Source organism: Cavia porcellus, unplaced genomic scaffold (assembly GCF_034190915.1).
Source record: "Cavia porcellus strain 051 isolate PalLab524CR breed Dunkin Hartley unplaced genomic scaffold, mCavPor4.1 scaffold_14, whole genome shotgun sequence".
Classification (NCBI taxonomy): domain Eukaryota; kingdom Metazoa; phylum Chordata; class Mammalia; order Rodentia; family Caviidae; genus Cavia; species Cavia porcellus.
Genome location: NW_026947497.1, coordinates 11,863,002 through 11,876,316, shown reverse-complemented (window position 1 = coordinate 11,876,316; position 13,315 = coordinate 11,863,002). Strand labels below are relative to the sequence as shown.

Below are 13,315 nucleotides of genomic sequence, written 5' to 3'. Positions count from 1 at the left end.
ACAATTGGAATTTTAAAAAAGGTTTCACAAATTTTGCTATGTACCTGCTACCTTGCTAGCTGTCTCAGTAGATGTGTTTCAATTTCCTTCAGAAAGAATCCAGAAAGAGTAAAATAACAAATTTAGACTTAAAATAAACTACATGTCAGCAATATGAACAACTTACCAAAAATAATTTCAATATATAACATCTATTATTAAACACCAGATTTTCACACAGCTCTTAGACACACTTGACTAGCTCAAATGAGTACACTTCAGATAATGACTACAAGATTTTTATCTTTTTTAAACTGTTATGCTTTGGAACTAAAATGTCCTCCAAGGCCACCCAATGGGTTATTGTGAAATGATTAGATCACGAGGACTCTTGAATTCATCAGTGGAATCGATCCACTGATGAGACCCTAATTTGATGGTATTACTGGGAGATAGTGCTTAATTAAAGGCAATGGATCATGAGGCTGGGACCTTAGGGACTATCTCTGGTCCCTGCCTCTTTCCTTTTTGGCTCTTTTTCTCACTCTCTGCCTCATCACCAGGAGCTGACTGCTGTCCTCTGGCACCCTCCCAGCCATGATGTGCCTATTTCACCCCAGAGTTAAAAGTCATAGAGCCAGCCAGCCATGGGCTGAACCCCCTGAAACCATGAACCAAAATAAACCTTTTTTTCCTTAGGTACTTTTGTCATGATGATAAAAAGCAGACTAACAAGCAAATATTAAAGAAGGACATTGGAACCTTTTACTACAGTCACATAAGGCCAAATATAATATTAATATAGGACTTGAAAAAGCAAACAACTAGAATATATAGACAATCAAACGTGATTTAATATGGTCAGAATTTAAAAGACAAACCCTTAAATGAAAATGAAAGAATCAGAAAACAAGTGGATATTTCATATGGCACAATAAATTAAAGACACATTAAATCCAAAACAGCAACTGAAAATGAGTAAGTAACAGCAGATGTCTGTGTGGGAAGCAAGCAAAATATGGGTGAAGAGAGAGAGCTCTCTCTACAGTGAATTCTCAGCTGCATCGCCATCCACGTGACCGTGAGGAAGACACTGTGTACACAGGGACCAGTCTCATCCAATGCAGCAGAAGTATTATTTTAAAATCATTACACAGGTCAAACAAATATGGTTTGTAAGAAAAATATAATAGAAATATTTTATATATCAATTGTTTATAGTTATCCTTCTTACTATAACCCTTCACAAATTTTTTAAAATGCAACTATTTCACTCTTCAACAACTTGATAGTGAATCACAACTCAAAAGGATTATTGTCTACAAAAAATATGATCTATACCACGAATATTTTCTAACATCAGTGTGTGCAATTGCACTAAGAGCCCATCCCTTTCTGAGCAGAAGGCTGTAACAAACACTTCTGAGTTGTAAAGTTCTTTAAACGACTTTACAGATTGTTTTTGTACTTCCCACAGCTTTTCACTTTTTACACCTCGACACATCTGGAGACATCCACAGCTGGAAAATGGCCATGATTATATTTGTTTCCTTGAGTTTCCCTAGGCATGAATTAATTCATGCTTTTGATAAACATTTACCAAGTATCTATTAGGTATGAGGCATGTCATAAAAATGGATCTTATAATATGAAAAACCACAATCTAATGGAGTCTCCTGACCTAGCCTTTGATCAACAGTCTTTCACTAGAATAGAGTACCAGTTCTAAATCATGGACTATGAAGTTTTTGATAATTTAATTCCATGCTTTTCACCCAAATTTCATGGGTTAAAGTCCCATCCAACAGAACCTTGGTATTATAGACATGGGAGTTCAGAGAATGCCCCTTGGTCATTCCAAGGTCACTACTGGCTCCACCCCTGAGAGTGATCTGCCCACAATACACCAAGACTCTCTCTCTCTCTAATTTTTTTAGACTGAGCTGTCATGCTCACTTGCTCCACACACCTTGTGTTTTGCCACATAACTGCAACATGACATTAGTGTTCCTGCTTAGCCCATCTTTAGGGTATGCTCCTGCAAAACAAGGTTGTATGTCTTACGCCCCTTTGTTATGCCCAGGTCCTGGCTTGTTTTTACTGAGTGCATGAGTGTGCTTTCTTCTAAATGGGAACTCAGGTTGTAGTCTGTTTCCCAGATCTACACCCAGAAGTTCTACCTCCACAGTTAGCAGCTAGGATATTGAAAATATTTAACATCTAGCTCAGCTCTGGCACCATCAGTTCTGAGGGGTGCTGGCTGTAGCACTGGGGGATGAGGTTGGTGCTGGAAGTGGGTGCATTATATTACTGTTTGCTTATCTGAGGGATAAGGGCTGGCAGGGGGAGCCTGGGGAGAGGGTCTGGATGGCATCAGTAGAAGGGATAGCTTGATGAACTCCCTGCAGGAACTATCTTCTCAGTTAACCTGCATGGGAACACTGCAAACTGCAAGCAGTACAGTTTTTCACATATCGGCTGAACAGCTCTGTCCAAGAGTTATTTTCAGAACACTGACGCCTACACTGGTCGTCCCTGTCTTGGGCATCCTACAGGGACCCATTTCATCCTTCCTGCTACTGCTTGGCTCCACTACGGTGCATTCATCACTCGCAGATAAGCCTTGCTTCTAAAACTAGGCTGTAAGCTCCCAGGAAACAGAAAGCTTATCTCAACTTCTTTCCATCTTTACCTTTAAATAAATCATGCAAAAGTTACATAACCATGTTTTGTATCATTTCATAGTCTTTAAAATGCTTTAGAAAATGATTTACATTCCAGTCTTAGTTTTTATTAGAGTTTAATATCAAAAGTGACTATATGGAGACATTTTCTCCTATGTAGCTGCTTCACAAGATAATGCTTATTATGTCATTTGAAGACATATTTCTATACATTAGCATTCAAAACTGAAGAAAAGTCTAACTCTTGACATGTTGCTATGCTTGGTAGAGAAGGAATCTTTCACACACATATATATCTCTCCATTTTTGCAAATAGTACTATGCATTTTCCTGTTTTTACCCAGTTGTACAAGCCAAAACCTTCATTATTTTCTTTCATAACCCCTGCAATTTCCTTCAATAGAAATAAAAATAGATTCTGGACCTGATCACCTCATATTTCATTGTTCACACCAATCCAAGCCTCTATCATTCCTCACCTCAGGAATTTCTACAACTAGTTAATTGATCTGTTTTCCTTTTTTCTCCAGTCATAATCCATCCTCCACCGAGAAGACAGAGCAGGGGAAACAGACAGTGAGAGTGAAAGAGAAAGGTTTTTTTAGTCTGGGCAGGGACCTTAGAAACCTAAGTAAGTTCACTGTATTTTGAGTTCTTTCACAAGATAAATGGCATTTAGAAAATAAATCCAGTCTTCTATAAAGTTGGTGCATGGCTGCCAGTCATACCTGGCTGTCATACTTCTCTCCTCAAACACGCTGACATCTGTCTGCCTCTACCACAGCTTTGCCTCACTGTCACTTATGGCCAGCACTAGAACAATACCCAGCTAAATAATTAGTTGCTGACTGACTTACCAACTGCTAAGTCAGCCTAGCAGAAAAGCATAACAACACCAGGATTCACTGTTCATAGTCTAAAGTACTAAAGTTTAGTCCAAAGGTTTAAAGATCAAAAAGCTGATGTAAAGAACAGGAAATTCTCTAGTACAAATGAGAAAAGTTACTAGAATAAGCAAAGCAAGAAAATAAAAATTTCTGTGAGTAAACTGATAAGAAGTAAATTAGCAAAACTCAGCCAGAATAACTAATGTAAATAAATGTTTGCGATGAGGCCTCTCATTTATGGTTTACTTTGACACAAAGCAGATTAGTTTAACACGATGAAGAAAGAGTGATGCCTGTCATCACTCTGGAAGGCTGACAAGTTGAAGCTCAGCCTGGGCAATGTAGCAACTTTGGAGACCCTGGCTCAAAAAAAGAGCTCAGGGTAAAGGCCCCAAGTTCGGCTGTCATTAGGCACACACATGCGCTCATACAATTAAAGATAATGACCACAATACAGGAAAGTGACAGAGTGTGCTTATTTTAAAACAATACCAGAACCCCCAAAAAGAAAATGAAATAAAATCCCTTTCCAATGCTGCTCTAGATTGTACCCTAGCACAGGGTGGTCCCTCTTTCTGGACCTTATGAGCAAAATATACAGTGCTCATCTCTCAAAATTCATTATAATAAAAGACATATTGCTATCAATTTCCCTTGCTCTGAACACACATCACAAGGTCCCTGATACCTTCTGGATCAGGGCTAGAAGTCCACATTCACTTCTTTACCAGGCAGGATCAAAAACCCAGAGTGCTGGAGAGGAAGTTCCACTCCAGAGCCAAAACCCCAGAGATAAAATGACCCTGAAGGGAAAGTGTGGAATCGTACCCAAGGACACTCAGGCAGCCAGGACTGCACAGCCAAAGCCATTCAGGAAAGAGGACTCCAGAACTGCCCCGAAAATGGCAAGAACCATGGGATGAGTACTGAAGAGGGAGCCACGGAAATGCAATTTTACTTTAATAAAATTTTTTATTGAAACATTTTCGACCACACTGCATACTTGGAGCCCACAAGGCCACATGGACACACATACCACACAGAACTCCCCTAGAAGGAGCCACACCGTAATCCCAGCACTGCAGAGGTTGAGGAGGGAGGACTGTTGCAAGTTAGAGGCCAGCCTGGGCTACAAAATAAGCTTAAGGCCAGCCTGAACTACATAGCAAGACCTAACACAAAAAAAGGAAAAAGAACTAGAAAAAGAAAAAAGAATTAACTCCCCTAGAGACCAGGCCACAACTTCTTTCACAAGTAGAATTACAATCCACACAGCAGTCAGCTGCACATATGAGAATGGAAATGGGTCTTGGATATGCTACTGTTTCCCTGTGATTAACACAAAATTAGAAGCATTACCAGGATATACAATAAATAAAAAATTAAAACAGCAAAATTTTACTCTTGATTCTCCCACCCTGAATATTTCTTCGTTCTTGAGCTGCCACACCAGCCGCGGTGAGAGGCAGGTCTTTGAAAGCTTCAAGGATTAATGCGAAGGGGTGACCACGTGGGAGAGGCAGCCCCTTCCACTTAGGAGACACTTCTAGGTGGGCTTGGAGCGTGACTTCTGGGCCAAGAGCCCTCGTGCGGCCAGCCGGCCCTTTGGAGTCAGGGCTGGGGAGGCTGCCCAGGACACTCACCATTCTCGCCCTTTGCTTTTCTCTAGGCAAACACCTCCCTGGTAGTCTTCGCTGCACTAACAACATGAAAAACAGAGAGTATATTTCCAAGTTGTTTTCCAAATAATTAGAACAATTTACAGCTGACCATAAATGTTTATCAGTCTCAGATGCCAGAATAAAACATCTTGGAGTGGTCAGATCAGAGGGAGATGGATCCTCTCAACCCAGGAAGAAACTAAAGTGAAAAGAGCTGGTCAGACACGCAGTCCTGGGGCTACCATTGGAGCAGCTAGGATTAGCCATGGCACTCTCCTCAGAGGGGCCAGAACACACACTGCCTCGACTCACCAGAGCCGCCTGAACTAGCATTGCCGTGCCTCACCGGAGCCACGGTCCCGCTGAAGTCAGAGGTCCAAAACAGGTGTATAGTGGAGGTCCCAACCCCTTTCCTTGTTGCTTATGGTTCTTCTGAAGTGTGCTGGCTAGGGATTTCTGCCCTCTCCAGTTTGCTGTTGGTCACCGAGGTGCAAGCAGGGGTGGTGTATGATGGACCCTCCTCTCTGGGCCAGTCAACCTGTGGGGCTTCACTGCTTTAGTGTGTGCTGCCCATTTGGAATCAGTTTGGGATGACTTATTGGGTCCCAGCCAGGGGCTTGACCCAGGCCAAGCAGATCCCACCAATCTGCTCTGAGAAGGGAGTAACTGACTGAAGTAACTACCATTCCTAGTTCAGGCCTGTTCTGCCCGGCTCCAACATGTCATCCAGTTGGTTGCTCTTTCCCGTGGGAGGGCCTTGTTTCCAGCACTCACTGCAGGTTAATGCAGGCCTCTCACTGGCTCGTTCTCCGTTGGGCTCTTGGACCTCCCAAGCATAGGAAAAGGAAATGATATTCAGATGTATGAGGCATACAGAACTCCAGCCACCTACAACCAAAACAGAGCTACACCCAGACATATAATAATCAAGATTTCAGAAATTCAATATAAGAACAGAAAATTAAAAGCCATCAGAAAAAAGAAACAGATAACCTATAAAGGAGAAAACCCATCAAAATCACAGCAGACTTCTCAACACAGAACATCAAATCAAGAAGAGCTTGGAACAAAGAATTTCAAGTCCTGAAAGAAAATAACCTCCACCCCCAGATTGTTGTATCCTGAAAAACTGTCTCTAGAAATTAATAGAGAAACAAGATGCTTCCATAATAAGACCCGGGGGAATTTGTGACCACCAATCCAATCCTAAAGAGAATACTGAAGGACATTCTAGAGAGAGAAAAAAAAATACCAGGATTTCAGGAACAGTAGCAGAGAAGCCTCAATAAACGGGGCAGGCAGTGGAATGAAGGAGAAAAGCAGACAATCAATGGCAGAAAAATAGCATAGCAGAAATGAGGCAGAGAAGGTTGGCTATAATCACTAACATAGATGGCCTTGATATACTATAAAAAGAAATACAGGCAGAGTAGATCAGGAGGTAAGGTCTATTGAGATGCTCTGAATAGGAAACATAATCAACCTGAAAGAGGGTTAATGAACCAAAAGTCAAAGATGAGAAAACAATGCTCTATGTGACAGAGAACCACAGAGAAATAGGGACAGCTCATCCAGCAGCTGCAGATAGGTTGGAAAGTCATGACACTTTTGTGCAGTGAAGAACTACCCAGCTATAATGAAAGAAAACCTTGAGGCTTTTGTAGATAAAGGAATACAACTTGAGATCAAGTCCAGGAGTGAGAAGGTTCAGAACCACTTAGGTAAATAGCAGGTTGCCCCCCGCAATCTAAAAACTGAAGGAGTTGGTGGGACCCAACTTCTGTGGAAGTGAAAGGGGAGGCAGAGTCTTAAAAAAGAAAGCACAGGATATTGTTAATAGTGTATCACGATTTAAAACCCACATTGCTCACACCACTGTTTAGATGGATTAAATTCTGTTCCAGATGGTCTAGTATACTAGATTTGAGGGCACGGACTGCTATCCCAAAAATAGCAGGATATTGTATGGTAATCATCCTTAATTTCCTGTTAACTTAATCTGAAGCCCTGTATAACTTACACTGTTTTATCATGACTGATATTAGGTGAATCTGGTTTGTTAGATTGCTATTTTGTATTGACAGATTTTATTCAAATCTGTTATGAATGATAGTATCAAGTCTGAGAGTATAGGCAACTGTACTGAAGATGACAAGATTCACTAGGATGCCTACTCTGGTTTGATTATTACCTGCTTTTGAAGTTTTTCACTGTCTACAATGTTTTGTTTTTATTAATACTGTTATGTACTGTTATATTCCATTATACTATGCCTGATGATATGGACAATTCTATTGAAGATACCAAGAGACAACACAGTAACCAGATCACCTTGTACTGTGGTTTTATATAACTTTTTCATTTCATGTTTTTATAGGAATTTGTTTTGTTTTGTCTTGCTATGCTTTGTTTTTCCCTCTAATACAGAAAGGATAGAAAGACATGTAGAGACTAATGCATGCATAGAACCTATAAACAGTTTATGAGAACTGATTATATAACACATGATGAAATGAACTGCTTTGAAGAAAAAGAGACACTACACTACTCAGTGCTGATTCTGTAGCATTGTGATATGAAATCCAGCAATATTATTATTCTTTGTTCAGAATGATTTTAGTCTGTTTTGTTTTGTATAATTTCAACATACATGAAGATATGGACAGCTATTTTGAAGAGAATGAGAGAGACACTATGACAGCCACTGTTGACTTCCCCATTGTCTGATCTTGAAGACCTAACACACCTTCCTCATTCTGTTCAGGTAAGTTCTATACTATGTTGTTTCGTGTGAATTCTCTGTACGTGAATATATGGGCAACTATTCGGAAGAAAACAAGAGACAATACACTAGATAGTGAAGATCTCTGATTGTCTCGCTTTGAAATTTGTGTGTCTTACATTGGTTTCTTATATTCTGTTTTGTTGTGTTTAATTTTACCCTCTTTAAAATAAAAAGTTAAAAAAAGAAAATGTTTATCAGTCTCAACACTTTATCATCTAAGATTGAATGTTTTATCTTTATTAAATTAATAGACACAATGGTAACTATTTTCATTTCCTTCTTTACAAACTAGAAAAGAGTAACTGAAATCATTTATTAGCTTAAATAATTGAAAAATTTAGCAACTGAAAATTCAGTAATAGAAAGATTTAGTAATTACAGACATAATGCCAGACCCATTTGTTTGCATATTGTTTACAGCTATTTTGTTCACTACAACACATCTTCTGGAACATTCTTTCTCTGTCCCTTTACTAATACGCTTGATAAACACTACTCTGGATTTAAACATGTCTGTGTAAAATACATACCTGAAAAATATAGCATACTATTTTTCCAGTCACAGAATTTTAAAGTGTTTGTTCCTTTTCTTATTTATCTTTATCATTAGAAATTTAAGAAAATAAATCCTTTGAAATTTAAAATTTACCATTCTGTCAAACTTATAGCCAGTTTCATTTCTGTAATTATTTTTGCATAATTCCTGAGTTTGTTATAATACATATGCAAATTATTCTGGTCTGATTTGGTTTAACTTTCTTAAAGTCCACATGTAACATCTGATAGAGGCAATTCAGTAACATTGTTTAAGGAGAAATTATATTTATTTAGTTATTTCTAACACAATTTATGATATATCTATCACTGCTATAATCTGTACAATTAAAGTCAGAATATTCAAAACTCTAAAACTTACAGAAAGGAAGTACCGATTTGTATAAAATACCATAGCTTTAGCATGTTAAATTTATATTTTTATTAGTTTATTGAATGAAATTTTATTTACTTGAAACTTTTGGTCCGACAATATAACAAGCTCTATAAACCAATTCTACATTTATTACCAGAAGGAAAATGGAGTGTCTGTTTGTTTTTTCTCTCTAAAAAATAATTAAAAGCTATGGAGTTCTTGACAATTATTTATTATTAACTGTGACTACTATGAATGCTTAAAAGTATCTGAGTGACTCCACATCTGACAGTGCTGATGTAAAGGTAAAGAAAAATGATCGATATTCTTAAGTTTGGGAAATGCAAGCTATACAAAAACACTCGTTTTGCTTAAGTCATCTTCAATACTAAGTTACATGTTAACCTCCGCACCACATCCAAAATGGAGCAACTCAGCACAACATCGCCTTTTGCAAGGTGCAAACAGGTCTGTTCCCGCACCTGCCAGGCATGAGCCACACAATCACTCCACCTGCCAGTCTGTAGAATCTGTTAACGACAGTCTGTATATTTGTTAACGAACTCAGAGAAGTCAGATTATATATTTTTAAAAATCAACTCCTTTCTTTTATGGCAAGTTTCTAAATTACTATAGATAGAAAAATTTAACAAAGCAGTGGCGTTGCCATTGGACATTCAAGTTCTTAGTTATCCAAACTTGAAACTTGAATGAATTTCTTGTACTATCCCTTGAGCCTTAAGATCGTATGTCACGGGCTCCTCTTAAAGGAACCAGGTAACTCAGAGATCTCACCACTTCCATTCGCTACTTGTAAAGACAGACTTTAAACTTCCTTTTAAGCAAGGAAATCAGCTGTTAGAGAATATATTTATGCACTGCAACAGGTGGGAATCCATACACTGTAACAAGACTGTATGAGTACCCTACTCTTTCCACTCATCGCCCTCTCAGTTCAGGGGCATCAGAGAAATTCTCCAATGAGAAATTCTCTGAGGACCTCCTGATAGGTGAGGGTAACTTAAACTATGATCCAGAAAGAGACACACACAGTCCCTAAGGCAGGATGCTTCTCTTCCCAGAGAACACTTCCCTTCCACCTTTCTGCTTCCCCTTTTGGTCCCAGAAGTCCCGGCCCCTTGTTCACTCCCAGGCCTTCTCCTCCCCTCTGCCATGTGCACAGTCCTCTGCATGGAGTCCGTACCGCCTGAGTGGGTTTCAGTCTCACTATGATCTGACAATTTTAGGGTTGAAATTCACCCCAATCAAAGCCCAAGAGAGCAGCAGGCCACCTTCCAAGTTTCACAAAGTCCTGTCACCCCTGGAAACCCCAGGCAAGCACGGAGCAGGTGCTTACCCCTTGGCTTTTTTTTCTCTGGAATCCCACCTGTCCTAGCACCACTGTCTCAATCCGACATAAATAACTTGCAACAAGGTCAAGTTCCTGGATCTGCGCAATGAAAGATAAACTTTATCCTTCAGCAAGTACGACAATTAAGCTCTATCTGAATGACAGTTCTGGTCAGAATGTTTTTAAAAATATAATAAGCCTTTGCAATCATTTTAAGGAACACAGCATGCCCATGAATTATTAAAATCTGAAAGTCAACTTAAATACTTGATTGCTCAACTTTTAAGGCTTTTCACAAACTGCTATTATCATAATCAGAGTGGTATTTAAAAGCCTCAGTGCAGTCAGGCAGATATTAGGGTGAAATGAAATGCCTCTGCAAAGAGCAGGAACTGGGACTTGAAGGTGCTCAGTGGTCTGATGTAAAGCAGATTCTCCATGAATACAATAATAAGCAGAGAACTTCACAACCTTGATGTAAACCTACTAACACTACAGAAAGTTACTCTATAAAATGACGATATGTATGCTCAGCTTTGGACAAAACATCCAATTAAAGAGCCAGTGGCATGACTCATCTCAAAGGTCACTCCACAGCTAGACGAGTGAGCTGCTGCCGGCACATGGTAGCACACGAGCTGCAGGTAGGCACAGCCTGGGCCAGGACAGTCAGGTGGCCCTGGTCTTTTGGTTCTGTCTGTGATCTGACCAATGAGCTCCACACCAACTCTCAGGCCAACACCCTCCCTTCCTCCATGTGTGGCCTGCAACTCACCAGGGGCCCAGGTCCTCTGGCATCCTCGCTGTCCTCGCCACAGCAGTCTGGAGTTTTGTCCAGCTCCTGCATGTGTTCCCGGGCTCTGACACTCTTATCTGCGTGGCAGGAGGTGCACAGAGCTGTGTTTCCCATCACAGCTCGCCGGTCTCTGCAGCCTGTGGGCCCAGCCTTGCCCTCGGTGCTCTGTACAGGGGTCCTGGAGGGGGACGCTAATGTGGACAACTCATCCAGATGCACCTGAGCTCCGGGGCTCTACTCCCCTCACACACCCCCCAGGCCTCCCCATCTGCTGGCTGGCGGGTGTCAGAGAGAGCCCAAAACCCCAGCAACTGCAGGCCGCATTCGCATTCAGTGACCATTTCCAGCTCAGGCCCTGCCAGGCTATTTTTACACCTACCAGGCCAGCTATGCATGTCAATGGGGGGGCCTAGGGGAGGGGCGGCTGTTTGGTTTTTCACTATGCAAACAGCCCACTCACACACAGGCTCCAGTGCCTGCTGGGCACAATGTCTGCACATATGAGAGCTGTGCGTTATTCAATGCATTCCTTGCAATCCTTTGATTCCCCCTCTACACACAGAGAATACCAAGTCTTTAATAACTTTACTTGATTAGCACACCAGCTAAAAGTTATCACACAATTGAGGAAACCAACCAGAAACCACTTGGCTTGCATATCTATCTTTTTCATTATCATTTATAAAAAACGCCATCCTCCTACCATTTCACGTGGCAGAAACACACCAATCAGAGTGGCTCACTTGAACCGGGTGTGCAGGTTTCACTCTTTATAAGGTAAGTATGATTTGCCGTGGCTTGTGAAGCATGCCATACGCAAGCAAACATTTCAATTCATTTATAATTTTTTCAAATTTTTAACACTTGCAAATATTCTTCAACTCTACAAAAAATAATTCAGATGGTTTCCAGTATCATAGGATACTTGAAATTGTATAACTTTTGTTCCGATGAAAGGAATACTAGAAACATACAGTAGGCTGAGGGAGCAAATCACACTAAAAATCAAGGCTTCGTTGTGGACTACTTTGAACTACACTTTACCTCCCCACGAGGGTACCTTATAAATGTTTATATGTGTAGATGATTATTTGAATACTAGTCTATCATTTTTATTTGTTTTGGGTTTATATCTTCTCTTCCAAATAGTTTTTAAGCCATTCAATAGAGTCCATACTTGGACTTTTGTATTGTCCATTTCATGTAATATATTAGAAATTAATCACTATATTTTCAATAAACTAACATTCACCTTTCCTATTTGATAGTAGTAGCAGCAGCAGTAATAGTAGTAATATTTTTTGGTGCTGTAATCCATGCCAGAAAGGTGCTCTGTCACCAGATCATGCCCCTAGAACTGTCATTATTTTTTAAAAAAACTAAAACCTCTTTGTCCCTTTTTAAGATAATAGCATTCCCACAATGGCATTCTCAGATTTGAGTTCATATAGCATACCAACTTCAGACTAAGAATGGCATTTTCAGATTTTTTTCCCCAAAGGGCAGTAAGCTGATTTTTTACCAATTTGGTTTTGAATCACTCCTCGGTACAAAATTGATGCATGTAAGCATGTCACTTACTACACAAGTCCTATACTACACTCAGTTTCCAAGAGGGATCACAGCACTCAGTGAAATTATTTTTACTTGTCAGCTTTTTTTTTTTTTTTTTTTTTTTTTGGTCTTTTTTCATTTTTTATCGGTACCAGGGATCGAACTCACGACCGCCTGCTTGCAAGGCAGGTGCTTATGCCGCTGAGCTAAACCCCCAGCCCCTACTTGTCAGCTTTGAGCAACATGTTTAAAAAACATTTTGTTTTATGAACTGAGGTTCCATTTTACTTCAAGGGAAAAAAAGGCTATTTTTAAGAAATCAAATAATAACAAATCCTGGAGAGGCTGCAGGAAAAAAGGAACTCCTCTTCATTGTGGTTAGAGTGTGAACTGGTACAACCACTATGGAAATTACTATGGAGATTTGTCAAAAAACTAAAACTGGGGCTGGTGATTTAGCTCAGCAGCATAAGCACCTGCCTTGCAAGCAGGCAGTCGTGAGTTCGATCCCTGGTACCGATAAAAACGAAAAAGACAAAAAACAAAACAAAACAAAGCAAAAACTAAAACTAACTATTCCCCCCCTTTTAGGTGTTAAAGACATCATGTTATAGTCACACACACACATACACACACACACATTTATAGCAGCACAACTCATCACAGCTAAATCCTCGAAGTAGCCTACATGTCCATCAACGGATGAAT

The 13,315-nt window shown here is 40.0% G+C and overlaps 1 protein-coding gene across 50 annotated transcripts in view; it reads right to left on the bottom strand.

The window, feature by feature from the left end:
- The window catches only part of Ank2 (ankyrin 2), a 505,060-nt gene that overhangs the window by 204,032 nt on the left and 287,713 nt on the right, over window positions 1–13,315 (bottom strand). For 3 of the 50 annotated variants that reach the window (XM_063260654.1, XM_063260657.1, XM_063260660.1), the window contains exon 1: window positions 11,033–11,395. The exons of the other annotated variants lie outside the window; for them this stretch is intronic. In XM_063260654.1, the coding sequence (XP_063116724.1) occupies window positions 11,033–11,167 (135 nt within the window). In that variant the 5' untranslated portion in view covers window positions 11,168–11,395. Of the gene's footprint in view, window positions 1–11,032; window positions 11,396–13,315 lie in introns of those variants that run through there. 50 annotated transcript variants of the gene reach the window in all.